A 25,549-nucleotide genomic window follows, 5' to 3' on the forward strand; every position below is an offset into this window, starting at 1 on the left:
ACTTTTTTCCCTACCAAGTCCCCAGTGCTTCATATTAGTACATAGGTGGTCTGAGTCCTAAGATCCAGCAGGGGATAGTTACAGCCCAACAAAGACCGTCAACTCCCTGGACCAGGACAGTCCTCACCTCCCCCCATCCTACTTCCTCTATGCAGCCAATTCCATATTTTGGGTTCTCTTACTTGCAACCCCCATTCGATTAACAATTTCTGTGTCAGTTAGGACTCTTTATTTCATAAGTGAAAACTCAACTCTAAACAATACAGAAATTTTATTGGTTTATGTAACTGAAAAGTCCGGGCATAGCTTAATCCAGGGCTCCAATGATGTTAGCAGAAGAAGGTTTCCCTGTCTCAGTTCTGCTTCCATGGTGTTGGATCAGCAGTTCTTACAGCTGCATCCTTCCTCTTTCATATCCAGCAGGAAAGAGGCTTTTCCATTCTCACAGAATAAGGAAGTTATGACATGATTTTCAGATACTAAAATTACAGGTAGTTTTCGCCCTGCGTGAAAATCTAAGAGGATGGTGGGAGTGGATAACTGCAGTTACATTCTTTCAATGCTGTGAGATGCTTCACTGAATCCCCATTTATTAGCTTGATTTTTCTCCCACTTATATCTATCTGTTCACTGAAGAAAATGACAAGGTTCATAAATTTGGAAAGGAGAGTTTTATTTCTCATAAAGGATTGCAGCCTGTGGATGGCCATTCTGACAGGCTGGGAAGCAGAACTCCAGCCAGAAACCAGAAACACATGCTTGGAGGGAGGAACAATGGGAACAGGAATTTATACTGTTTGGGATGGCCAAATATACATTTTTGATAAGCTATAGGAGAAGTCATGAATACTTATGAAAGGAGAAGCATGCACATGTGCAATCAATCGGGCTTTAGGCCCCTTTATGGGGTCCATGTTCAGAAAATGGTGGCCCTCTAATGTCAAAAGGTGAAGCAGAAGACATGAAAACCCCCTCTGTGCATATTCCATGGACTGGTTAAAACCACTCCATGTGCATTCTGAATTAAGGGGTTAAAAAATACAAAAATAGAAAAGAGTAAAAAAAGAAAAAAGAAGAAAACCACTCCATGGTTGCGGTCTCTTATCAGGGGAAAAAATGCTGGTTAGTTGTGCAAAAACCAGAAATAGGGAGTAGATCATGAGACTGGTTTCTGTTTAGCTCTTAAAGAAAAAAGCCTGATTGCTGCCCACAGGGGAGCTATAATGAGGCATGTCTGACCCCTCCATCCCATCACAGCTGGGAACTCAGTTTTAAGGTTTCTCTGAGGTCCCCTTGGCTGAGAGGAAGCCTGTTCAAGTCAGTAGGGGGCTTAGGATTTTATTTAATTCACATATCATATATGCATACATATGATTATGATATACATGGATGTAATATTAAAGACTGAAGGGAAAAAAAGGATCAAAAGCTTGATAGAAAAATGGGCAAAATGTTAGTATTTGCACAACTTATCTTCTTCCATTTACTTTCTTATTTTCTACCTGTTGGATCTTCTATTTTCTGGGAGGCTTCTTTGACTATTCCTACTATGAGATTTTTTTTTTAACAATCACATTTAACTTCCTAGAACTTGTTTTTCTTTGCAGATGCTTCCTATTTCTTAAAATTATGTCCTTGTTTTATAATAATGGTGTCTTCTCTAATTTTTCAAAATAATATTAGTGTTTTTAAAATTTAACTTTTATTCTGGTAATTATATTTGTCTGGGATACACTCTTTTCTTATCTCAGTCTTTCTCTTTCATGTAAAAGTTTTTTTTTCAAATACTTGATAATCTTTGCCTATCTATTCATATTTAAGAATGCAGGCCGGGTGCAGTGGCTCACACCTGTAATCCTAGCACTTTGGGAGGCCAAGGTAGGAGGATTGCTTGAGGTTCAGGAGTTCAACACCAGCCGGGGCAACAAGCAAGACCCCATCTCTACAAAAAGTAGAAAAATTAGCTGGGTGTGGTGGTGTGTGCCTGTAGTCCCAGCTACTCAAGAAGCTGAGAAAGGAGGATGGCTTGAGCCCAGGAGTTGGAGGTTGCAGTGAGCTATGATCATGCCACTGCACTGTAGCCTGGGTGATAGAGCAAGACCTTGTCTCAAAAAAAAAAAAAAGCAGCAGCAATAGACAATTTAATTAGGATCTTTGTGTAACTGGCCATGTAATTCTTTTCTTGCAGAATGTCTCTGGCCTGTTGTTCCAGAGAAAATCATTTGTAAGACATTGTTTTCTAGTAGTATCTACTGGTTTACTAGTAATCTCATTTCCTGTCATCCCTCAGAATTTCAGGTCAGCCACCTTTTACACGAAACATGAACCCTCTGAAAATCAGAAATTCTTTGTGTGGAGTACAACTTTGTCCCTAGAGTGTACACATTTGGTGCTCACACCACCTTCACCCAAAGTAACAAATGAGGTAGTCCTTGCCTTTTTCTTGGACTTCCACTTGTATCGTGTTTAACATTGGCTTCAAAACCCTCCACAATAAACTGTTGTTGCCTGTAATGCTTCCTGATTAAGCTGTTTGTTATTTTGCCATAAGTCAGCTTTTAGTCATCTGCTTTAGATATTCACTTGGGAACCTCATTTACTCTCTCAGCTTTGAGTAGTATCTCTATTATGGAACTTCTAAATCTGTATCTCCAGTTCCAAAGTCTTATCTGAGGTCTGGTTCCATACCTCTTAGCACTTTCAGTTTTGTTTCTTCAACTGAGATTAGCCAAATTTTGCTGAGTTCCTTACGGGGAACTACGCATCATCACGACAGAAGCTGCTGAGAAACTTCAGCATTCACATAAACAAACAAACAAAGATTCAGACAATTCATTTTATTGCTATCAGTTTCAAAATAAATGAACTCAATCCAAATCCAACAGCATATCAGGCCTGCAACAAGATTCACTGGATTTAATCCACAGTTTAGGATCATACTCTGGAAAAAAACAAAAAGTAGAATTGAACCCCATCCTTTCAGCTTTGAGAATGGTACTAGAGGGATTTCTTCTGTCTTAATTCAAGCTGAGATTTTAGAGCTGGCTTAACATTTGGGCAAAAATGATCACCTAAGATGGTAGAAATTTCTCTTTGTATCAATGAACAAGAAATATAATTGGTGATTTTTCAGCACAGAAACTCCTTTGTGGTTTCTTATATTCCTAACTTGTATTGCATTCTTGCTCTAAGAAGGACCCCTGCTCCTAAAATCTGTTTATTAGGTTTGGCTACTGTCGGCTGTGAATTCCAGGGCAACATCAGTTCTGCTCAGTGCTTTGGCTATCCCGGTCTGCCTCAACTCCAGTCAGCCTCTATCATTGCAAACAGTTGGCTAAGCCTTTTCTTAATGTCAGGCTCATTTGGAGCACGACAGGACTTCGTGTGTACTCTGATGTGCTCAGCAAGTTTAGACTTATAAATGAAGCCTTTCCCACAGTCGCCACAGGCAAACGGCCTCTCGGGCCTGTGTATGCGCTGGTGCCTAAGCATGTGTCCCCTTTCGCGGAAGTTTTTGTCACACTCGGGGCAGTGGAAAGGCCTCTCTCCTGTGTGCAGGCCTTGGTGGCTGAGCAGCTGTGCCTTCAAGCGGAAACTCTTGTCACATTTCAGACACTGAAAAGGCTTCTCTCCCGTGTGTGTCCTGATGTGTTCGACAAGTTTAGACTGTTTGGCAAAGCCCTTGCCACACTCGCAAGAGAATGGCATCTCCCCGCCGTGCAGCAGCTGGTGGGCCTTCATGTCGGCCTTCACGCGGTAGCTCTTGCCGCACTCCGGGCACTGGAAGGGCCTCTCCCCTGTGTGCAGGCGCTGGTGGCTCAGCAGCTGCCCCTTGAGGCGGAAACTCCTGCTGCACTCCAGGCACTGGAAGGGCCTCTCCCCACTGTGCACGCGGAAGTGCTCCGTGAGCTTGGACTGTCTGGTGAAGCCCTTGCCACACTCGCCGCACGAGAACGGCCTCTCCTTGCTGTGGGTGCGCTGGTGGGCCTTCAGGATGCCCTTCAGGCGGAAGCTCTTGTCACACTCCGGGCATTGGAAGGGCCTCTCCCCACTGTGCACTCTCAGGTGCTCCCGGAGCTTACACTGGTGGGTGAAGCCCCTGCCACAGTCGCCGCAAGAGAACGGCCTCTCTGCGCTGTGCCGCAGCCGGTGGGCTGTGAGCATGCTCTTCAGGCGGAAGCTCAGCTCACACTCCGGACACTGAAAGGGCTTCTCGTCCGTGTGCAGCCGCTGGTGCCTCAGCAATTGTCCCCTTTGACGGAAGTTCCTGCCACACTCCGCACACCAGAAAGGCTTCTCCCCACTGTGGACCCGGATGTGCTCTGTGAGTCTATACTGTTTGGTGAAGCCCTTGCCACACTTCCCGCAAGAAAAGGGTCTCTCTCCACTGTGCACGCGCTGGTGGACCTTCAGCAGGCCGCTCATACGGAAGTGCTTGTCGCACTCTGGGCACTGGAAGGGCTTTTCTCCCAAGCGTACCCTGAAGTGGCTGGCGAGCAGGGACCGCGTAGGGAAGCACCTGCTACACTCCGTGCACGAGCAGGGCCTCTCTGCGCCATGGCCGAGCGGCTGGGCCTGCGTGTCACAGTCCAGGCACAGGCCTGGCTTCTGTCCTGAGTGTGCACTGGCGAAGGCGCCGTGGCCTTCTCTCCAGGAGGCTGGCCTCTCCCCGCCCCGCCGGCACTGGTGAGCCTGCGTGCTGTCCACCGGGGGTAAGCTCTGGTCGTATTCCGGGGACTGGGAAGGCTTCTCCCCTGTATGCGCGAGGTGGTGGCTGAGACGGGTCCGCTCCTGCCGGAAGTACATTTTACACTCAGGGCACTGGAATGGGCTCTTCCCTGGATGGGCAGCCAGATGTCTCAGCAAACACTGCTTCAGGAGGAAGCTCTTCCCACACTGGTGACATGGGAAGTGCCTCTGTGCGGGAGGGGCACCCCGCTGCGGCTGCGCATCAGCTTGCCTGCTGAATTTCTTCCAGGCTCGAGGCAGGTCCTTCGAGTGGCTCCTCTGATGATTTACTAAGTGGTTCTTCTTCCAAAAGCTTTCCCCGCAGACAGGGCAGGGGTGCTGGGCGCTCTTCCAGAAGGGGACTTCCTGCAAACTAGGGAGATCCAGATTTCTGGGACTTGGGATTCCTTCTCTTTGGGTAGATTCGCTGCAGCTGTGGACTACTGGAGTTAGAGCCTGAGCTTCGTGTCTCTGTGGGCTCACGAGGGTGATGCCCTGGGCAGGCTTGAAGGAAACCTCTTCCCTTTCTCCAAAAAAGGGGCCAAAGGGATACTGGCTTTGAAGAGGATCTACTTGGAAATGGCATTTGGTTTCTCCTGAATTTACAGCTTGCTGGCTTTCTGAAATTGAAAACAAAAATTCAGTCAGTATTCCTGTCTATGGCGTGACTAAAGACTGTCACCAATAAAGTGATCCATAAGGGTGACCTGTGGTGGCCTGGGAATCCAGCTTCCACTGAGCTACACAACCATATAGCGTGGTTCTAGTTCATGTCCAAAGGGAGTTTGGTAAGCACTGAACCTAACAGACATATTAAGATAGCATTGAAAAGAGGAAAAGACAGATCACAAACACAGGGTCTAAGCTCTCTCTTTTGGCTTCAGGTCCTTCTGTGGAAACAACAGTACAGAAGATTATTGTAAAAATTAAATGAGTATTGAGTGCACAAGGTGCTTAGCATGGTGCTGGCAGAGCGCACGGACTCTGGAAGTGTTGGCCACTATTATGACCCATGACTACAGACACACCTGGAGTGATGACGGCAGTAAGTTCCTAACAGAGCCCTGACTGATACCACAGTCACATGTAATCCATGAGCTGTCCTGTCCCTGGGGCCAGGCAAGGCTTGGCTCTATTCCTCCCTCCCTGTTCCCATTCCTACCAATGTTTTAAGAAGGTTTCTTGGAAGAATTATTAATAGAAAGTAGAAAGTGAAATAATTTGTGGAGAAAAACCTCCTTTGCGCTCGGGAAAGAAGCAGCTAAAAACTAAAACTATTTGACTCTTTCATTCTGTACTTTAATAATGACTTTTAAGAATTCAAAAATCTCAGACTCTCCCATCATGACAAGAAATGAAAGAGGAAAGCTAAGGTTTAAGTATTCAAATAGACAACAGTCTCTACATAGGAAGAAAGCCATGTTGGTCCTAAAGATCTATAACCATTCTCTGCTTTTGTTCCTTTTCCACCAAGAAGTTTACATTTACTGAGCTCTTACTCTTGCTAGGGATCATTTTAACACTACATACATTAATCTATTTAATCCTGTAACATAGGTACTTTCATTCTTTTCATTTTATAGATCAGGCATTGAAATACTGAAAAGTTCAATAACTTGCTCAAGGTCACCCAGAAAGGGCAAGATCCAGACTCAGGTCCAGAAGCCACACTTCTAACCACTCTGCTTTACTGCCTTTCTCTAGAATATAAGAGACACCAAGCTTTAGCTCAAACAGGAAGACAAGATTAGAAAAGGGAAATTAATTAGTCTGAATGTGATGTCTTAAGGTCAGGGCCTTGATTTCTAAATACTCACCCCAAAACAGCTGTCCCTCAATAACTGGATCAAAATGCAACTCAGCAGAGGAGCAAATTATGTTTCCTGATTTCTGTGATTCTCTCCAGTCCCTGAAGGGCTCTGCCCCCTGTTCAATCCAGGATATTAGTTCTGGTTTGGGGAGTCCATCATCTGTACAGAGAAGTCAGACAGAGCAGTTTGGCTTCCTTCAGCACTAAATTTAAAGCACACTTAAGTTATTTCTAAATTTCTCAAAATTCACTACTGGGACAATATATGAGAACAGATGTCAAAAACCAGGTTATAGGTTTACACAAAGAGGAACAGAACTGCCCCTACATCATAACAGTGCTTCCTAATCTATCTGGACCTGGTGGACCAGTTGTGTTTAAATTTCGTCATGGTCCCCATACATCTATAATAGCAATGCTGTATTTTGTCCAAAAACAATAATGGCAAATGCTTCAATATTTTTAATAACCATTTAATAACAGCCAAATCTCAGGGGTTCAATTATTCAGTCAAAAGGATTTCTAAAAACAATGCCTTAATTTATTAAAAATATTTCTAGCACATGGAGAAAAATATACAAAAACCTAGGTGCCATCTAACTTTGTCAAATCTTTCCATATTGACATACTTTAGGTTTTTAAAATATATGAGATACTACACAGTTTAAGTCCCTGTATATTCCTCTACAGAGGTAAGTGCTACCCTGAATCTGGTGTTTATCATTCCTATGTATGTTTTTAAATAGATAAATACATGTAAATACATAAAATAATGCTGGTTTTAAACTTCACATAAACCATACCATATTATACTGCAATTTGCTTTTCTCCCCACAAATTATGTTTTCAAAATTTCTCCATTTTGAAATACTTGGGTTCGTTCGACAGTATTTGATTATATGAACATATCACAATCAGTCTTCTCTTTCTTCTGTTCACTGGCATGCCTCTGTGAGTACACATAAGCACTGGCAGTCCTCGAAGTGAGCTGCTGTATCCCTGGGTAAGCGTGTCTCCAACTTACTGTATTTACCAAATTGCTCTCCAAAGTGGCTGTGCTGATTGACAATCTCATCAGCAGAGTAGGAGTGTTTGCTTTGTTTCACATCTTGACAACACACGGTGCTATCAGATGTTTTTCTGTCTCTAATACAGTACCACATAGTAAGTCTTGCTGCAAGATAGGACAATCACTTTCCGTCTTTTTCCAAAAATTTGTCTTGGTTATCCTTGTCTTTGTTCTTCCATGTTCTTTAGGATCAGCTTATCAGATTCCATGAAAAGCCCTACTGGAGATTTGACTGGAATTGCTTTGAACGTATAGGTTTGAGGAGAACAGACAGAAGGCAGGAAGGTCCATGTCACTGACTGTATGATTAGGAGGATGGGTAATCATAGAGATGTGATGAAAGCATGTGTTAAAAGAAGTAACTAAAAACCCAAGAAAAATCCAAATCTAAAAAAATCATGGCCTAACAGTGAAACAAATTAAAATGTAGCATAATTTTGAACTGATGACTATGAGAAAAAAAGAGAATCCATTTGATTTGATGCTTGGAATATACTTTTTGGGGTGGCACAGGGTTAATGACATAGAATTATATTTATTTCTCTATAGATTCAATTAATTTAACTGGTCCTTCAGTAACAATGAAAATAACATGTCTTAGATTACATGTGTCAGAACAATCTACAGATTCAGCCTGGAAAACTTAACAGAACAAAATGTAAACATTAGAAACCTTGTAATATAAATGAACTGGCAGGAGACATGAAGGGAAGTACTAGAGAACTACTTATCTTTAAATACTAAAAGAGACAAGAGATCTAATATAAAGTTCATGGAACACAATCTAGAAGTTTAAATATATTAAATTATAAAGCTACTAATAGAGGCACAAAAACCATCAAAATCTGGGGAGAAAGGGAAAAAGGAGACAGAAGACGGATTGCATAAGTAAGCCAATGCCTCATTTTTCATAGCCATTAATTAATGCTTATCTAAACTCGATAAATCAAGGAACAAAGTTAGCATAAGCATATTTAGATTGGAGAAAACCACTTTGAGAACTGAAACAGAAATGGTTAAAAGTGGTTGTCTCTGGGGAGTTAATTGAGTGAGGGGTAAGAATGAAGCAGCAGTCTTTTAGCTTTGACTAGATGCTTCTCTGAAGTGACTGATTTTTAAGGCCCAGCACAGTGGCTCACTCTGGTAATTCTAGCATTTTGAGAGGCTGAGGTAGGAGGATCACTTGAGGCCAGGAGTTTGACATCAGCCTGGGAAACAGTGAGACCCTATTTCTACAAAAAAAAAAAAAAAAAAAAATTTTTTTTTTTTTGAGACAGAGTCTCACTCTGTTGCCTGGGCTAGAGTGCAATGGCGTCATGATAACTCAGTGCAGCTTCATATTCCTGGGTTCAAGCAATCCTCCTGCCTCAACCTCCTGAGTAGCTGGGACTATAGGTACATACCACCAAGCCTGGCTAATATTTTCTATTTTTTGTAGAGACGGGGTATCACTCTTGCTCAGGATGGTCTCAAACTCCTGACCTCAAACGATCCTTGCCTTCGGCCTCCCAGAGTGCTAGGATTACAGGTTTGAGACACCATGCCCAGCCTCTACAAAAAATTTAAAAATTAGCCAGGTGTGGTGGCATGCACCTATAATCCCAGCTACTCGGGAGGCTGAGACAGGATTGCCTGAGTCCAGGAGTTGGAGGCTGCAGTGAGCTATGATGAAGCCACTGCACTCTAGCCTGGGCAACAGAGAGAGACCCTAACAACAATGAAAAACCATATTTTATAAATAAAAAGAAATATAAAGAATAAGCAAAACAACCAGAGGAACATCCATAACCATTACCAGGCAGAGATAGTTACTCATAAAGACCTCATTGTATAGCCTTCCAAAATCTCATTCCAGGGAGGAATAACATTAGCTTTTCTGAATTTTTTAGACCCCACTGTAAAAGTTGTAAGGTAGGGGCATCCAAGGTTAAAGATATACAGGGTAGGATGGGTGCGGTGGTTCACATTCATGCCTATAATCCCAGCACTTTGGGAGGCCAAGGCAGGAGGATCACTTGAGGCCAAGAGTTCAAGACCAGCCTGGGCAACACAGTGAGACCCTGACTCTACAAAAAATTAAAAAATTAGCCAGATGTGGTGGCGCATGCCTGTACTCCTAGCTACTTGAGAGGCTGAGACAGGAGGATTGCTTGAACCCAGGAGTTCGAGGTTACAGTGAGCTATGATTACACCACAGCATTCCAGCCTGGGCAACAGAGCAAAACCCTGTCTCTGAAAAAAAAATTTTTATACACACACACATGGTATGTGTAAAGTCACAGCAACCTGAAAGTAGTGACAAAAAGCCCCAACATATATTTAGTCATCTTTGACCACCTATATTATTTGTCTCAAATATTCTTATGTAACCATGTCTACCCTTGAGTAAGGATTAGAAAAACATGGGTAAAAATGCCTTTCTGAGTTAATTTCTGAGAAATCTTGCTACTTGACAAACAAAAGCATCAAATGACTGAGACCTTCAGGATCCAGTTCCGTGACTTACCCACAAACGTGAACACTTCTTACCTAGAGAGATAAGCGTCTCATAATTGGTTCTCATGACATGCTTGTAAAGCTCCTTCTGCCATGCCTCTAGGTTCTGCCATTCTTGCTCCGAGAAATAAATGGCAACATCCTCAAAAGTCAGAGGTAACTGAAATTATAGACACAGTACGTACATAGTTATGATTGTCCCAAATGACTCCAGCTCCTGTTTTTGTTCAGCAGCTTCTTCCCGGGAACTGCTCCTTCCCTACCCGAATCCTGTGGTTCTGCTGTGAACAACTACAAGACCTCCAGGAGTTTCTTTATGTTTGTCCCAACTATCTATACATATGTAGAGTATAGAACTTTTTTTCTTTACAAAAACAGGAGCAAATCACTGTGTAACTTCATTCACTTAATATCATAGACATCTTTCCAGGTCAATATGTAGAGGAAAACTCATTCTTCGGTAAGTTGCATCACATTCCATGAGTAGATATACTCCACTAATGGGACATACATTGTTTCCATCTCCTTATAGGTTACCAACAATGCTCTGATGTGCTTCCTTAGGTATTAGTGCTTCTACTTCTGTAGGATAAAGTCTGAAAAGGAGAACTACTAAATCGAATGGTATAAATATCTTCAGTTTTAATAGATATCACTAGATTGCCTTCCAGAAAGAACCTAGTACATTTACCTTTGCTATTGAGATGAGACTTCCTGTTTCTTTTTTTTTTTTTTTTTGAGACAGAGTCTCACTCTGTTGCCCAGGCTAGAGTGAGTGCCGTGGCGTCAGCCTAGCTCACAGCAACCTCAAACTCCTGAGCTCAAGCGATCCTCCTGTCTCAGCCTCCCGAGTAGCTGGGACTACAGGCATGCGCCACCATGCCCGGCTAATTTTTTCTATATATATTTTTAGCTGTCCATATAATTTCTTTCTATTTTTTTTTAGTAGAGGTGGGGTCTCGCTCCCGTTCAGGCTGGTCTCGAACCCCTGAGCTCAAACGATCCGCCCACCTCGGCCTCCCAGAGTGCTAGGATTACAGGTGTGAGCCACCGCGCCTGGCCCAGACTTCCTGTTTCTTTACACCTTTGACAGCATAGGATGTTCTTAAATCTTATTTTTTGCCAATGTGATGGGTGGGAAATAATATTTTATTGTCTTAATTTACATGAATTTGTGAGGCTTAGCATCACTTTCATACTTTTTGGCTCTCTGCATATTTTTGTGAATGACCATTCACATCCTTTGCTCAGTGGGTTCTCATAACTTAAATGAACTTTCTTATATTAGGGTTAATAACTCTTTGACTAACTGACAATCATCTTCTCTATTTGTCTTTTGTCTTCTGCCAAATAGAAAATTGACCCTTTTATTTAGTTAAATCAATACATATTTATCATATTGTTTCCATATTTTTAAGTATTCTCCACATCAAAGTTATAAAAATATTCCACTAAAGTCTTTTTACATTTGTAATTTAATTCTATAGATGAGACTGGCATTTTTATTTACACACATATGGATAGCCAATCATGCAACACTATTAAATATACCATTCCTTCTTAGATTAAAATGCCAACCTTCAACCTTTGCAAATATATCCAGATTTATACATATATGCGAGTCTGTATATCCTGAACTCTCTATTTTCATAAACTATCTATATGTAACGTTGTAATACCCAGAGAGTAAGTCTCCCCGCTCCCACCCCCTGCCCCATTCTATTTCAAGCTACTGTTGTCAATTCCCGGAATATCTATTCTTCCTTACAAACTTCAAAATCACTTTGTCCAGTCAAAAAAAAAAAAAAAGTACATTAGGATTAGGTTTGAATTACATTATGTGTAAATATGTATTTAGGAAAAGATTGATATCACCTTGGAACACAGGCTGCCCTTCCATTTATTTAGGTCTTGCTTGTTATCTTTTAATAAATTTAATGATTTTCTTTATAAATGTTGTGAATCATTTTATTAACTTTATTTCTGGTATTCTCTGTTTTTTCTACTAAATGTAAATGGAACCACCCCTGCGACTTCCAATCATTATTACTAGTATTTTTTGAAGTTACTGATTTTTGTAAACTTATTTTGTATCTAACCAATGTTCCATATTTATCAATCCTAGTCAATAGTAATCCTGTCAGTTTTTGGTGGAATAAAATCATACTATTTTCAAATAAGGATAACTTCCCCATCTTCCCTCAAGGTGTACTGCTTTTTTCTTATAATATTACATTTATTAAAACTGCTTTTGTGGCTTTAGGGTTTAATATCTTGATTTGGAAGGCTTTTCCCATTCTAAGATTATAAAACATATTCTCCTGGATTTTTCATGTTTTAAGAGCTGTTTATGGGCCGGGCGCGGTGGCTCACGCCTGTAATCCTAGCACTCTGGGAGGCCGAGGCGGGTGGATTGCTCAAGGTCAGGAGTTCGAGACCAGCCTGAGCGAGACCCCGTCTCTACTAAAAAAATAGAAAGACATTATATGGACAACTAAAAATCTATATAGAAAAAATTAGCCGGGCATAGTGGCGCATGCCTGTAGTCCCAGCTACTTGGGAGGCTGAGGCAGTAGGATCGCTTAAGCCCAGGAGTCTGAGGTTGCTGTGAGCTAAGCTGACGCCACGGCACTCACTCTAGCCTGGGCAACAAAGTGAGACTCTGTCTCAACAAAAAAAAAAAAAAAAAGAGCTGTTTATTAGGATGAAACCTTTTACCATCTGGAACTTATTTTTGTATATTACAGAACAGGCAGTGAAACATGTCCTTAACGCCGCATGTCTGACCTGCAAAGGTCCACTTATATGTGGATTTTTTCTTTTTTTTTGAGACAGTCTTGCTCTGTTGTCCAAGCTAGAGTGCAGTGGCATCATCATAGCTCACAGCAATCTCAAACTCCTTAGTTCAAGTGATCCTCCTGCCTCAGCCTCTGGAATAGCTGAAACTACAAGTGTGCACAACCACACCTGGCTAATTTTTAAATTTTTTGTAGAGATGAAGTCCCATTATGTTGCTCAAGCTGGTCTTGAACTCCTGGGTTCCAGCGACCCTCTTGCCTTGGCCTTCCAAAGTGCTAGGATTACAGGCGTTAGCCACCATACCTGGCCAGTTCTTTTAATTTAGACAGCTCCTCACCAGCTTTGAGGTTGCAGTGTGCTATGATAACGCCACTGCACTCTAGCCTGGGCAACGGAGCAAGAGCCTGTCTCAAAAAAAAAAAAAAAAAAAAAAAAATAGAAAAAATTTTTGAAGATTTGTGACAATTGGAAAAAACTCACAAATGAACCACATAGCCTAGAAATATCAAAAAAATTTAAGAAAAAATTAGGTATGTCATGAATGAATAAAACATAGATATTAGTCTATTTTATCACTTCCATAAAATATACATAAATCTATAAAATTTATTAAAATTTACACAAACAGTATATGCCATTCATAGTTAAGAGAAATGTAAACAAATGTAAATATGCAGTATTAAATTACAAATGCATATTAACTGTAGTACATACAGTACTACTATAATAATTTTGAAACCATCTCCTGTTGCTATTGTGGTGAGCCCCTGTGGGAGTACCCAAGCATCTGCCTGAAATACTGCGTGATGCTCATCATCTCCACGTGAGCAGTTTCTCCAGTAACTAGGGTATTGTAGTAAAAAGTGATCTCTTCACGTTCCCACATATTTCTCATTGTGTTTACTGCAATACCATAAACCCCGAATAACACCATGGGACCCACGTGAAGTGCCACTAATGATGCTGGAAGTGCTCCCAAGAAGCAGAGAAAAGTCATGACATTATAAGAAAAAGCCGCATTGCTTGCTTGATACGTATGTAGACCGAGGTCTGCAGCTGTGGTTGCCCGCCATTTCAGACAGATGATTCATCTTGCAAACAGATGACATAAATTTAAGGTATCAGTAAGTACGTACAGTACTATAAATATATTTTCTCTTCCTTATGATTTTCTTGATAACATTTTTTCTCTAGGTTACTTTATTATAACCATACAGTATGTAATACACATAACATATAAAATATGTATTAATTGGCTGTTTATGCAATCAGTAAGCCTTCTGGTCAACAAGTAGGCTATTAGTAGTTAAGTTTTGGGGGAGTAAAAGTTATATACAGATTTTTGACTGCATGTAGTTGAGAGGGGAGTTGGAACCCGTAACCCCTGTATTGTTGAGGGTCAACTGTAATTCTTTTCCCAAATGGGTATTTGTCACATTTATTGAATAGTCTATTCTTTTACCACTGATTTGGGATTTTTTTGATAGATTCCAATTTATTCTTGGGTATATTTTTATTCCAGCGGTGAACTGGTCTCTTCCTGCCCCAATACTGTACTGTTTAATTCTTACAGTTTTATCAAATGTTTTTTTATTTGGGAGACCATGGCCATCCACCACCACAATCCACATAATTTTTTGCTGGAAACTGTCTTGACCTTTTTTGTCTATTTTCTCTCCTACATAAACAGGAAAAATATTTTGTCAAATTAAATACAAATTCTATTTAGAAGCTGATAGGACTACATTAAATATATGGATTAATTTGGGGAGAACTGGGTTTTTAAAATATGGGATCTTACCACCCAGAGATATATCTCCCAGAGATATACCCACCCAGAGATATACCCATGGTATATCTCTTTAATTATTTTTATGTGCTTTAGTAAAATTTATAGTTTTTTCCATATAGACCTTAAATAATTCTTGACAGATTCATTCCTAGGTATTTTAGAGTTTTAGTTGCTACTGTGCTTGGGGAACTATTTTTTCCACTAAAATTTCTAATTATGAAAGCCTGGAAGGCTGATTTTTATGTTCATTTTGTAAATAACTTCCCTTGTTGGCTAAACCTTTTGTAGTTGATTGTCTTGGAGTTCCTATGTAGAAAACTAAATCTGCAATTAACACTTCTTATAACTATTTAACTCTATCATTTCTTATTTTTCTAATTGCATTAGCTAGAATAATGTTGAATAATAGCGACAGCAGCATGCATCTGTCTTATTCGTTACTTTAATAAAAATCTTAATGGTTAACTCTAAATGTTCATTGGTTTCCTTTAACTGATTAACCAAGATTCCAGTTATCAGCAATTGGTTTTGAATCTCATTGCTTCTTTAAAAATTGCATTACAAAAATACATGTAAATGTGATACATGCAAATGTGTTAGCATTGTTTAATATTTGTGTTTATTATGGTTGGCTTAGGTAAACTGATACTTGTTAAGGTTCATAACTAAAAGTACATAAATTATGTTAGTTTAAAATACTCTACATAAATATACATCTCATCTTTTATTGAATTGCAACTATTCACGTGTGTGCTTATTTTCTATGGGTATTAAAGTGTATCTTGTTTCAACTTTTATTTTTAATTTTTATCCATTTTTGTTGTATTCAACATGAAATTTAGAGTTGAGTTTTAAAACTCTAATGATGCCTTTACATTTGTCTTAGTCTGTTTAGTGTTGCTACAAATGAATACCAGAGGCAGGATAATTTATAAAGAAAAGAGGTTCATTGTTCTGGAGAGTGTATAAGAAGCATGGGTAAACATCTGCTTTTGGTGAGGGCCTCAGATGCTTCCACTCACCCCAGAACGGGAAGAGCTTGTGCAGAGATCACATGGTGAGGGAGAAGCAAGACAAAGGAGGGAGGTGCCAGGTTCTTTTTAACTAGCTCTGTTGGGATCAAACAGAGGAGGGCACCAAGCCATTCATGAAGGATCCACCCCCATGACCCAACCACCACCCGTTAGGCTCCACCTCCAACACTGGGGATCAAATTTCAACATAAGGTTTGGAGGACAAACATCCAAACTATAGCAACATTTAAATCAGAAATTCATTATTTTAAGTTTAATGAAATAGTCATTTTTGCTATAACACTCATTTTGAATGTGAATTTGTTCAAAACATGATTAAAATATTAGAGAACAGTATATTACAAAATTTTGCATTTGCTTACGTGCAATTTTGTCTGTAAAAACACTAGGTAAGTGGTTTTCAATTAAGGCAATTTTGTGCCCCAAGGGCCATTTGGAAATGTCTAGAGACTTTTTTTCAATGCTATCCTTCAGAAATGAAGGAGACATTTTTGATTTTCATAATTGGGGAAGGTGCTACTGGCATCTAGCCGGCAGCGGCAAAGGATGCTAATAAGCATCCTGCATAACACAGCCACCACAACAGAAAATAACCCAGTACAAAATGTTCGTAGTAGCAAGGGTGAGAAACCTTGCTACTAGGTGAACAAAGAGAACTGATCTGTGATCTGTACACAAAATGCAAACCCTTCAATCAGACTACCCTATGCTTTAAGCTCTACTTAGCGATATCTGGGGTTAAAACTTTCCACCTCATTTCAGAGAACCTTCCTTTTTACCACTTCACACTAACCCACAAACTCCAACCCTTGTTATGCCCACCTCCACATGCAAATTTCAAGCAGTTTTTAAAGCAATTAAGATTTTTAATTTATTAATCATGAACATGCATAAAACTGCTTTTATTAGGTTCTAATCTTTTCAACAAGTCACTGATGGAAGTTTTTTGAGTGTTGTGTACCTAACATTCCTCCCATAAACTCTGATTTTTATCAATTTCACACTGTACTATGATTTTTAGAAATGCATATGCTGTATTATATCAGAACTGAATGTATGTTTATATTACTGTTTTAAACATATTTACTTGCCTCCCCTCTGATTAAATTCTTTACTTTTAACATGTTTTTTAAATGCTCAAAAGCCTTCATTGTTTATTACTTATATTTTCAGAAAGATTTAAAAGATTCAGAATATTACAGAGAACATTATAACAAGCACCCTAGTATTCACCACTGACAGAGTTCTTTCTAATGAAATAAATAGAATATGACAGACTAAAACTCAAGTTCCCTTGGTTCCTCTCTTCAATCTTGTTTTTATATTCAGTCCTATTCCCCTCCCTTCGTAAAGGCACACAGGAAACTTTTCAGTTCATTCTTTTCTTAAAATTTTTTAATATACATATGCATCCATTAATAATATGTACTATTGCTTTGTGTCTTTTATACATAAATGCTTTATTGTATTGCAAATTGCATTTTTCACTCAACATTTTGAGATTTATGTTGACATATATACAACTAATTTGGTACAGTGTTCCCTTGTCTGAATGTCAGTTTCTTAATCCATTCTTTTATTCATTGACCATTTCTTTTCAGGTCTGTTAATTGCCTGTTTCTATCCTTTACCCACATTTTTACTGGGTCACTTATCTTTCCATTTCTAGTTCTTTATGTAATTTACATGTTGATTCCTGACTATACAAGTTACAAATACTTTATCATAGTCTGTCTCTTAGCTTTTAATTTTGTTTATGCTGTCTTATATTGTATAGTAAGTTTTCATTTTGATGCAAACATATCTTTTCTTAAGTCTCTTTACTTTTTGGGTCTTGTTTAAGAAATTCTTTTCTACGCTGAGATCACAAAGATACTCTACATTTTCTTCCCAAAGGCTCAAGGTTTGTTTTATGTTCTGATTTTTAATTTATCCAGAATGTATTTTTTGTGTGTGTCGTATGACGTAGCGATCTAACACTTTTTTCCCAAATGGAAAAGCCAGTGGTCCCGAACTGATTTTGAAGGTCCATGCATTAGTTTCCCAGGGCTGCCATAACTAAGGGACCACAAACTGAGTGGCTTAACACAGTCGAAATTTATTCTTTCCAGTTCTAGTGGCTAACAAGTCTGAAATTAAGGTATCAGTAGGTCCATGCTATCCTTGAAAGCTCTAGGGGAGAAGCTGTTCCATGCTTCCCTCTTAGCTCATTAATCAGTTTAACAATCAGAAAAATGCTGACAAGTTTACAAGATAAAAACATAATAAAAATCAGCTACTCCATTAAACCTTGACTTTAGCAGAACACTAGTCATATAACGTGTACTCTATTTAGGTTGTTCTACTCCCAACGTTAACATCCTTCTTACCCTCAACACAACACCACATTATCGGCTAAATTCTGACATTTAAGCCCCCCATCAAACACCATTTCAACCATTCAGAATCTTAAATCTTTAAAAACATTTGTTCTGAATTCAGTGATTATGATGCAAAACTGTGGTTGAGCTGTAACACTCATCTCTGGCGCCAGACCTATTTCCATCCTTTCCCCCGTCCGCTCGTCGCCATGCTGGGCCCCCTCGCCCGGGCTCGGCCACGGTCCACGCTCAGCTTTGTTCCGGGGTTTGGCCACGGACGAGCCCCTGGAGCGGTGACCACCGGCTCCCTCCAGGGCCCGGACCCCACACCCCCAACCTAAGCGACCTCCCGACTGAGTCCCACCGCGCACCGCAGCTGCCCACGGAAACCCCAGCCCGGTAACCGAGGACCCACCCGGGGCCCCGAAAGTGGGCGTCCGCGTAGCGTAGCCTCTTACCGGAGCCGGCTCGGCCATCGCCTCCCGCGGCAACCCCCGGGCCCGACAACGCCAACAGTCCCTGGCGACTCCGCAGGAATCAGCCCAGCCCCCAGCCTGAACCCAAGTCCCCCCGCGACGCAGCGCAAGCCGGGGCGCGGTGCGCCCTGGGAATCGGCGGGTCCGAACGCTGCAGATCCCTCGGCCAACAGCGCCCCCGTCGGGCGGGAGGAGCCGGCGCAGTCCCGAGGACGCTCCTCGGCGGAAGGATCTGGGGCCAGAACGCCGAGCCCCACAGCGCCCCCTGCGGCCGGGAGGAGCAGGCGCCGCTCGGGGACGGCTCTCAGAGTAGGACAGCCAGGGTTGGCCCGGGCCGCGCAGGCCACAGCCCACCATGTCTGATGGGTCCTCGGAATGAGTTGGGACTTCCAAAGGAGGGAAACAGTTGGAGAGGAGCTGAAGGAACTGAAGAGAGGGGGAAACGGTGCGGCAGCTGGAAGTGGAGAGTCAGGGACCGGGACACACAGTCCCCCCAGAAGCCGAGACAGAGCAGGAGCGGGCGAGAGAGGGAGTGTCTGGGTCGGTCTCGCAAAGCCGACTCCGAGTCAGCTGTGAGGGAAGCCCAGGAATCGCGCGAGGGCGGTGGGACGGTCCCCAGGGATCACCGTGGAGCAGGCTGCGCTTCAGTTATGTTTCTTAACCATGTTAATGTTTCTCTTGTCTTTGACCTAGCTATAGAATAGTTCTTTTTTTATATTATTGCCTTATTATTAGAGGAAATGTTGTATTTCAGAAGTTCTCTCCTAATTTTCCTATCTATTGTAGTTTTACAATTCTACTGATGGCAATATCATTTTCTTATTCTTTTATTTTGTATATACTTTTCCATACAATCTACATGGTCTTCATATTTAACCTTTTTTTTTTTTTTTTTAGACAGAGTCTCACTCTGTTGCCTGGGCTAGAGTGCTGTGGCCTCAGCCTAGCTCACAGCAACCTCAAACTCCTGGGCTCAAGGGATCCTCCTGCCTCAGCCTCCCGAGTAGCTGGGACTACAGGCATGCGCCACCACACCCAGCTAATTTTTCTATATATATTTTTAGCTGTCCATATAATTTCCTTCTATTTTTAGTAGAGACGGGATCTCGCTCTTGCTCAGGCTGGTCTCGAACTCCTGAGCTCAAACAATCTTCCCACCTCAGCCTACCAGAGTGTTAGGATTGCAGGCGTGAGCCTCGGTGCCCGGCCCATATTTAACATTTTAATTGCTGTAGAACATTACATCTAGTTGATTATTACAAGTAGCATTGATATTAATTTTCAACCATACAGTATTTCTTATTTTGAATTACTGCTATAGGACAAATTCCTAAAAGAAAAACCATTGAGCTTTAAAAAAATTGATTTTAAAGACTCATTTCCAGATTGTCCGTTAAGAAGCATGCACCTCACGTGGGAGAGAGCCAGTTATCCTGAGGAAAACACAAAGGCAGAGCACAGGAGAATTTTAGGGCAATGAAACTACTCTGTGTGATACTAAAATGGTGGATACATGCCATTACAATTGGAACTTACCTGACCAGGAATGGCATCCCATAGAATGTACAGTGCCCATAGAATGCACAACACCAAGAGTGAACCCTACTGTAAACTGTAAGCTAGAATCTGTGACACCAAAAGTAAATCCAAATGTAAACTCCATATGGACTGTGTGATAATGATGTGTCATTGTAGGGGTCATCAGTTGTAACAAATGTACCACTCTGGTGGGGTACGCTGATAGTGGGGAGACGGTATATGAGAAATCTCTGTACCTTCCTCTCAATTTTGCTGTGAATGTAAAACTGCTTTAGAAATAGTCTTTTTTAAAAAAAAACCAAGGATGAACTTTTTTCCTTTTTGCATTGAAACCAGGATTATACATTTCCCTGTAGCCTCACTAGCAATATTATAATGTCTTCATTTTTATTAACTTACTAATGGAAAAATGGTATTTTCTAACTTACTTAGGTGGAGCTAATTGTCCAATATTAACTTACTCTTTTGTTGCCCATATTTGAATTTTGTTTATAGCTTTTTCCCAGCTCACCCTTAGAGGTTCATGTTCGAGATGAAATAGATTAAGGATTTGTTCTGTGAAGTTTGGATTCAGTCAAGGGGCTGCACTTGGGGATCTGGAGGGCCACATTGAGGCTGCAGGTTCCCCAGCCCTGGTTCAATTCATGTCTACTTCCAAACACAATGAGAAACAGTCTTTACTTCAACAGAATTCATGTAGCTGATTAGAAACCTTATTAATAATTTTAATGAGAAACAGTCTTTACTTCAACAGAATTCATGTAGCTGATTAGAAACCTTATTAATAATTTTAGTGATTTCTCATAAATCTTGCCAAACAGGACATTCTCCTCCCAAATTCTTTCACAATTCCTTTCTTCTCCCTTCTAAAATTTACTACAAGGCCGGGCGCAGTGGCTCACGCCTGTAATCCTAGCACTCTGGGAGGCCGAGGTGGGCGGATCGTTTGAGCTCAGGAGTTCGAGACCAGCCTGAGCAAGAGTGAGACCCCATCTCTACTAAAAATAGAAAGAAATTATATGGACAGCTAAAAATATATATAGAAAAAATTAGCCGGGCATGGTGGCACATGCCTGTAGTCCCAGCTACTCGGGAGGCTGAGACAGGAGGATCACTTGAGCTCAGGAGTTTGAGGTTGCTGTGAGCTAGGCTGACGCCACGGCACTCACTCTAGCCTGGGCAACAGAGTGAGACTCTGTCTCAAAAAAAAAAAAAAAAAAATTTATAAAAATAAAAAATAAAATAAAATAAAATAAAATTTACTACAGAGATGAAGACTTTTTTTTTTAATTACAGCATTTTCACATGCAAAAAAAGAACAGTTTTGCAAAGAAGAACTAAGATTTAAAGAAGCAAAAACAGTTGTGAAAAAATAAATAAATGCAGCTGGAGAGAGAATGAATAGAAGAAGGGGCCATCTCATTCTCTTTGATTTTCAAGGGGAAATGAGATTTATGGATTGAAGGTATGTGCGCTTCAGTGTTAGAATGTTTTTACTTTTTTTTTTTTTTTTTGAGACAGAGTCTCACTCTGTTGCCTGGGCTAGAGTGAGTGCCGTGACGTCAGCCTAGCTCACAGCAACCTCAAACTCCTGGGCTTAAGCGATCCTCCTGCCTCAGCCTCCCAAGTGGCTGGGACTACAGACATGTGCCACCATGCCCGGCTAATTTTTTATATATATATATTTTAGTTGTCCATATAATTTCTTTCTATTTTTAGTAGAGACGGGGTCTCACTCTTGCTCAGGCTGGTCTCGAACTCCTGACCTCGAGCGATCCACCCGCCTCGGCCTCCCAGAGTGCTAGGATTACAGGCGTGAGCCACTGCACCCGGCCTGTTTTTACTTTTAATCAATGTTGAAACATTTCCTCCTTTCTTGTGTGGCTTCTTGACCAGTAGCACAGGAAATATGAAAAGGATCAGGGCTGGGGTGAGCATCTCTTTCAGTACACACAGCATTGTCCTTTTCTTCCTCCCATTCTTGGGAGATGACTCCAGTTCCTACATGCGAAGATGAAGACTGTCTCACTTAAGCTCCCTCATCCCATCCCTTCCATTCTTGTTCCTGTCTATACTCAAAGCTTTCTAATTGCCCTTACTGTCTCCATAGAATCAGCAGCCCTCCTCACCAAGACTCTTTTCCAGAGAGCTCTAACACCTTCCAGACACACTACCTCCATGACATCTCCTCAGACTACCCTTTCTTCGGCATCTACACTCTTTTATCTTGAATCCTTTGCCATCCAACAATCCCCATCACACACAAAAAAATGTTTTTGAGTAGCTCCTCTCAGTGTTTGAGAAGGAATGGGAGGGGAAGAGCAATGATTTAATATTAGTGTGTCAGGATCATCTGTGAGAGCCTTGAAATGTACGTACATTCCTCACTCATCTAACAGGACCCAGAACCAGGGTCTCAAGAATGTTTTATTTCCCCTTCTTCCTGTACCCCAGTCACCAAACCCTGCTCAATCTTTGTCTTTCTTTCAGATCCATCCTTCCTTTCTTTTCTCAGTACTCCAAATCAAATTCATCCCTTCTTCTGACCATTCAAGAATTTCTAGAATGGTTCTTTTTTTTTTTTTTTTTAAACAAAGAGATGAGGTCTCACTATGTTGCCCAGGCTGGCCTCACATTCCTGGGCTCAAGTAACCGTCCCAACTCAGCCTCCCAAGGAGCTGGAACTATAGGTGTGTGCCACCCTGCCTGGCTGTTTTCGGTGTCAGGCATGTGTTAGGCAAAAATACAATAATGGAGAAAATGCCAAAACAAGATCAATGGCTGCCCTCCAGGGGTTCAGTCTATGAGGGAGGCACACAGTTTCATGTGAAGAGAAAGGTATTTAAAGGTGCCATGAGAAGAGAATAAAGCACTCCTGGTGTCTGGACCGAGTCTCGGAATATGAAGGACTTAGGTGGGTAATGGAAGAAAGGCATTCCAGACAGAGGGAGCAGTCATGAGGAAACATAATACACTTGAGAAAAACAAATGCTGTTTGATATGGCTGAAGTTCATACTGTGAATGTTTCACAAATTAAGCTGCAAAGGCAGGTCAGGGTCAGCTCATAGGCTCTTAGATGTCATGTTACAGAGTCTGCATTTATAATAAAATGGTAACCTTCTAAATACTTCTTAAAAGAAAATAACATTAGAATTGCATTTTAGAAAAACCAGTTTGACAGGAGGAGGAGATCTGGCAGAAGTATCATGAATGCACTGCAGGAAAAAGCCAGAGGCAGAGAACTGTTAAGAAAAAGAACTGTAAAACTATTTTTTAAAAAAGAGTGAGGCCGGGCGCGGTGGCTCACGCCTGTAATCCTAGCACTCTGGGAGGCCGAGGCGGGTGGATCGCTCAAGGCCAGGAGTTCGAGACCAGCCTGAGCAAGAGCAAGACCCCGTCTCTACTAAAAATAGAAAGAAATTATCTGGCCAACTAAAATATATATAGAAAAAATTAGCTGGGCATGGTGGTGCATGCCTGTAGTCCCAGCTACTCGGGAGGCTGAGGCAGGAGGATCGCTTAAGCCCAGGAGTTTGAGGTTGCTGTGAGCTAGGCTGACGCCACGGCACTCACTCTACCCTGGGCAACAAAGCGAGACTCTGTCTCAAAAAAAATAAATAAATAAAAAGTAAAAAAGAGCGGGCTTAAATTAGTGACAATAGAGAAAGAGAGAAGGGATCTTATATCTGATTTGGGAGAAATTAGGAGCTAAATTTGGTGTGGGAAAACCTAGCGTCATCATCAGATCTACGACTCTGGAGAGTAGGTAGACGGTAGTTAAAATTTTAGAGGTGGGAAATACAGGAGGGTGTACAGAAGAGGGGTCGAGGGAGGGTTGCTGTGGACAACACATCTTATTTGGGCATTTTGTTTTTTTTTTTTTTTGTTTGTTTTTTTTTGTTGTTGAGACAGAGTCTCACTTTGTTGCCCAGGCTAGAGTGAGTGCCGTGGCGTCAGCTTAGCTCACAGCAACCTCAAACTCCTGGGCTTAAGCGATTCTACTGCCTCAGCCTCCCGAGTAGCTGGGACTACAGGCATGCGCCACTATGCCCGGCTAATTTTTTCTATATAGATTTTTTTTAGGTGTCCATATAATGTCTTTCTATTTTTAGTAGAGACGGGGTCTCGCTCAGGCTGGTCTCGAACTCCTGACCTTGAGCAATCCACCCGCCTCGGCCTCCCAGAGTGCTAGGATTACAGGCGTGAGCCACCGCGCCCGGCCTTATTTGGGCATTTTGTATTGGAGATGCCCATGGAAATAAGGAATTCTAGGAGGAAGTCAAATAGATGGACTGACAGCTTTGAAAGTCATCAGCACATATGTGATAACAGAAGTGGCTGCACAAGATGTGGCTCGGGACAGCAAAATAGTAACCAGACAAATAAACATAGCTGGCTGTTGGTTTGGGTGGTGAGGCACGCTTTTTCCTCATTCTAGGTGTTTCTTTCCATTTAGGGAAAGCCCCATTAGCACAGCGCTCCTAGTCTCTGCCTCCTCATCCACTTTGCTCATGTCCAGTGCTCCATAATTGCGTTCTCCAATATTAGCTTTATCACTAGTTAAGGTGATGTTTTGATCTTACATTTCTGTCTCCTTGGCTAATTTCTTAATTTAGAATTTAGGCAGGGAACAGAGTGCTATTTATGTCCTAAAAAACGCAAAAAACAAAACCCAAAGTGCCAGTGATCAAATTATGGGACATGCTTGATTTGGCAGCACATCTAATAAAACTGGAACGATACAGAGAAGATTAGCATGGCCCCTGCACAAGGATGACACATAAATTCGTGAAGCATAAGAAAAAAAACTATGGGAAATCCCAACAGAGTCAGAAAAACTAAAAAGAAAACAATGTGAAAATAAAGAAATAAAAAGAAAATTGTGTCTGGGAGAGGTAATGAGTACTCAACAATGCCAATGCTGCATTACTCGGTGAGAGCTATTCTCTTGACTGGTTGAAGCTAAAGCAGAGGGCTGAGTAGAAGACAGAAGAGAAGAGACACAGTCATATGGCACAGTACAAAAGGCACAGGATTTGGAGCAAGACCCACAGAATTTAGATCCTGGCTCCATCTACTACCCCTGGTCTTGGGCAAGATACTAGAACTCCTTAAGTTTTAGTTTCTCCATTTAATATGATGGGGAATGGGAGGATACCTTTATGAAAATCAGCCACATCTACAAAAAAGTGCTGTTTTAGACTTACTGGTAACACCCAAGTTCACCTGAGCGAACTAGGTGAAGGACTACAGTATGGAGTGACCTATGGAATCACTCGTCTTCTGCAAATAGAGAGAGGCTGGCACAGAAACAGCAATAAGGAGTGCTTCCAGGGTCAAATGAAGGCAGGAGTTCTGGGAGCAAAACGTTAAGTGGAGGTGGAAGATGGGGAGGAGCTAAAAGAAAGGAGGGGAGGCTTGACAAAGGAACTTTATGGTCTATAT

The 25,549-nt window shown here is 41.4% G+C and overlaps 1 protein-coding gene and 1 non-coding gene across 2 annotated transcripts; one reads left to right on the forward strand and one right to left on the reverse strand.

Annotated features, from left to right (window-relative positions):
- Positions 1-3,144: 3,144 nt before the first annotated feature.
- On the reverse strand, positions 3,145-10,227 carry ZNF786 (zinc finger protein 786). The gene is made up of 3 exons (XM_069461906.1): positions 10,137-10,227; positions 6,542-6,698; positions 3,145-5,344 (listed from the first exon to the last, which is right to left on the reverse strand). The coding sequence occupies exons 1-3, from the start codon at positions 10,168-10,170 to the stop codon at positions 3,298-3,300; spliced, it is 2,238 nt and encodes a 745-aa protein (XP_069318007.1). The 5' UTR covers positions 10,171-10,227; the 3' UTR covers positions 3,145-3,297.
- Positions 10,228-24,805: 14,578 nt separating this feature from the next.
- LOC138377666 (U6 spliceosomal RNA) lies at positions 24,806-24,912 on the forward strand. Its single transcript, XR_011231832.1, has one exon. It is a non-coding gene; the product is annotated as a U6 spliceosomal RNA (small nuclear RNA).
- Positions 24,913-25,549: the final 637 nt, after the last annotated feature.

This window comes from Eulemur rufifrons, chromosome 29 (genome assembly GCF_041146395.1).
Source record: "Eulemur rufifrons isolate Redbay chromosome 29, OSU_ERuf_1, whole genome shotgun sequence".
Taxonomy (NCBI): domain Eukaryota; kingdom Metazoa; phylum Chordata; class Mammalia; order Primates; family Lemuridae; genus Eulemur; species Eulemur rufifrons.

What these genes read in the sequence shown, in the direction of transcription:
- ZNF786 (XM_069461906.1), bottom strand. Translation starts at nt 10,170, where the DNA reads ATGAGAACCAATTATGAGACGCTTATCTCTCTAG. An exon ending in TGAGACGCTTATCTCTCTAG is followed by an intron (nt 6,699 to 10,136) that starts GTAAGAAGTGTT and finishes TTCTCTGTACAG; the next exon opens with ATGATGGACTCCCCAAACCA. An exon ending in GGACAGCTGTTTTGGGGTGA is followed by an intron (nt 5,345 to 6,541) that starts GTATTTAGAAAT and finishes AATTTCAGAAAG; the next exon opens with CCAGCAAGCTGTAAATTCAG.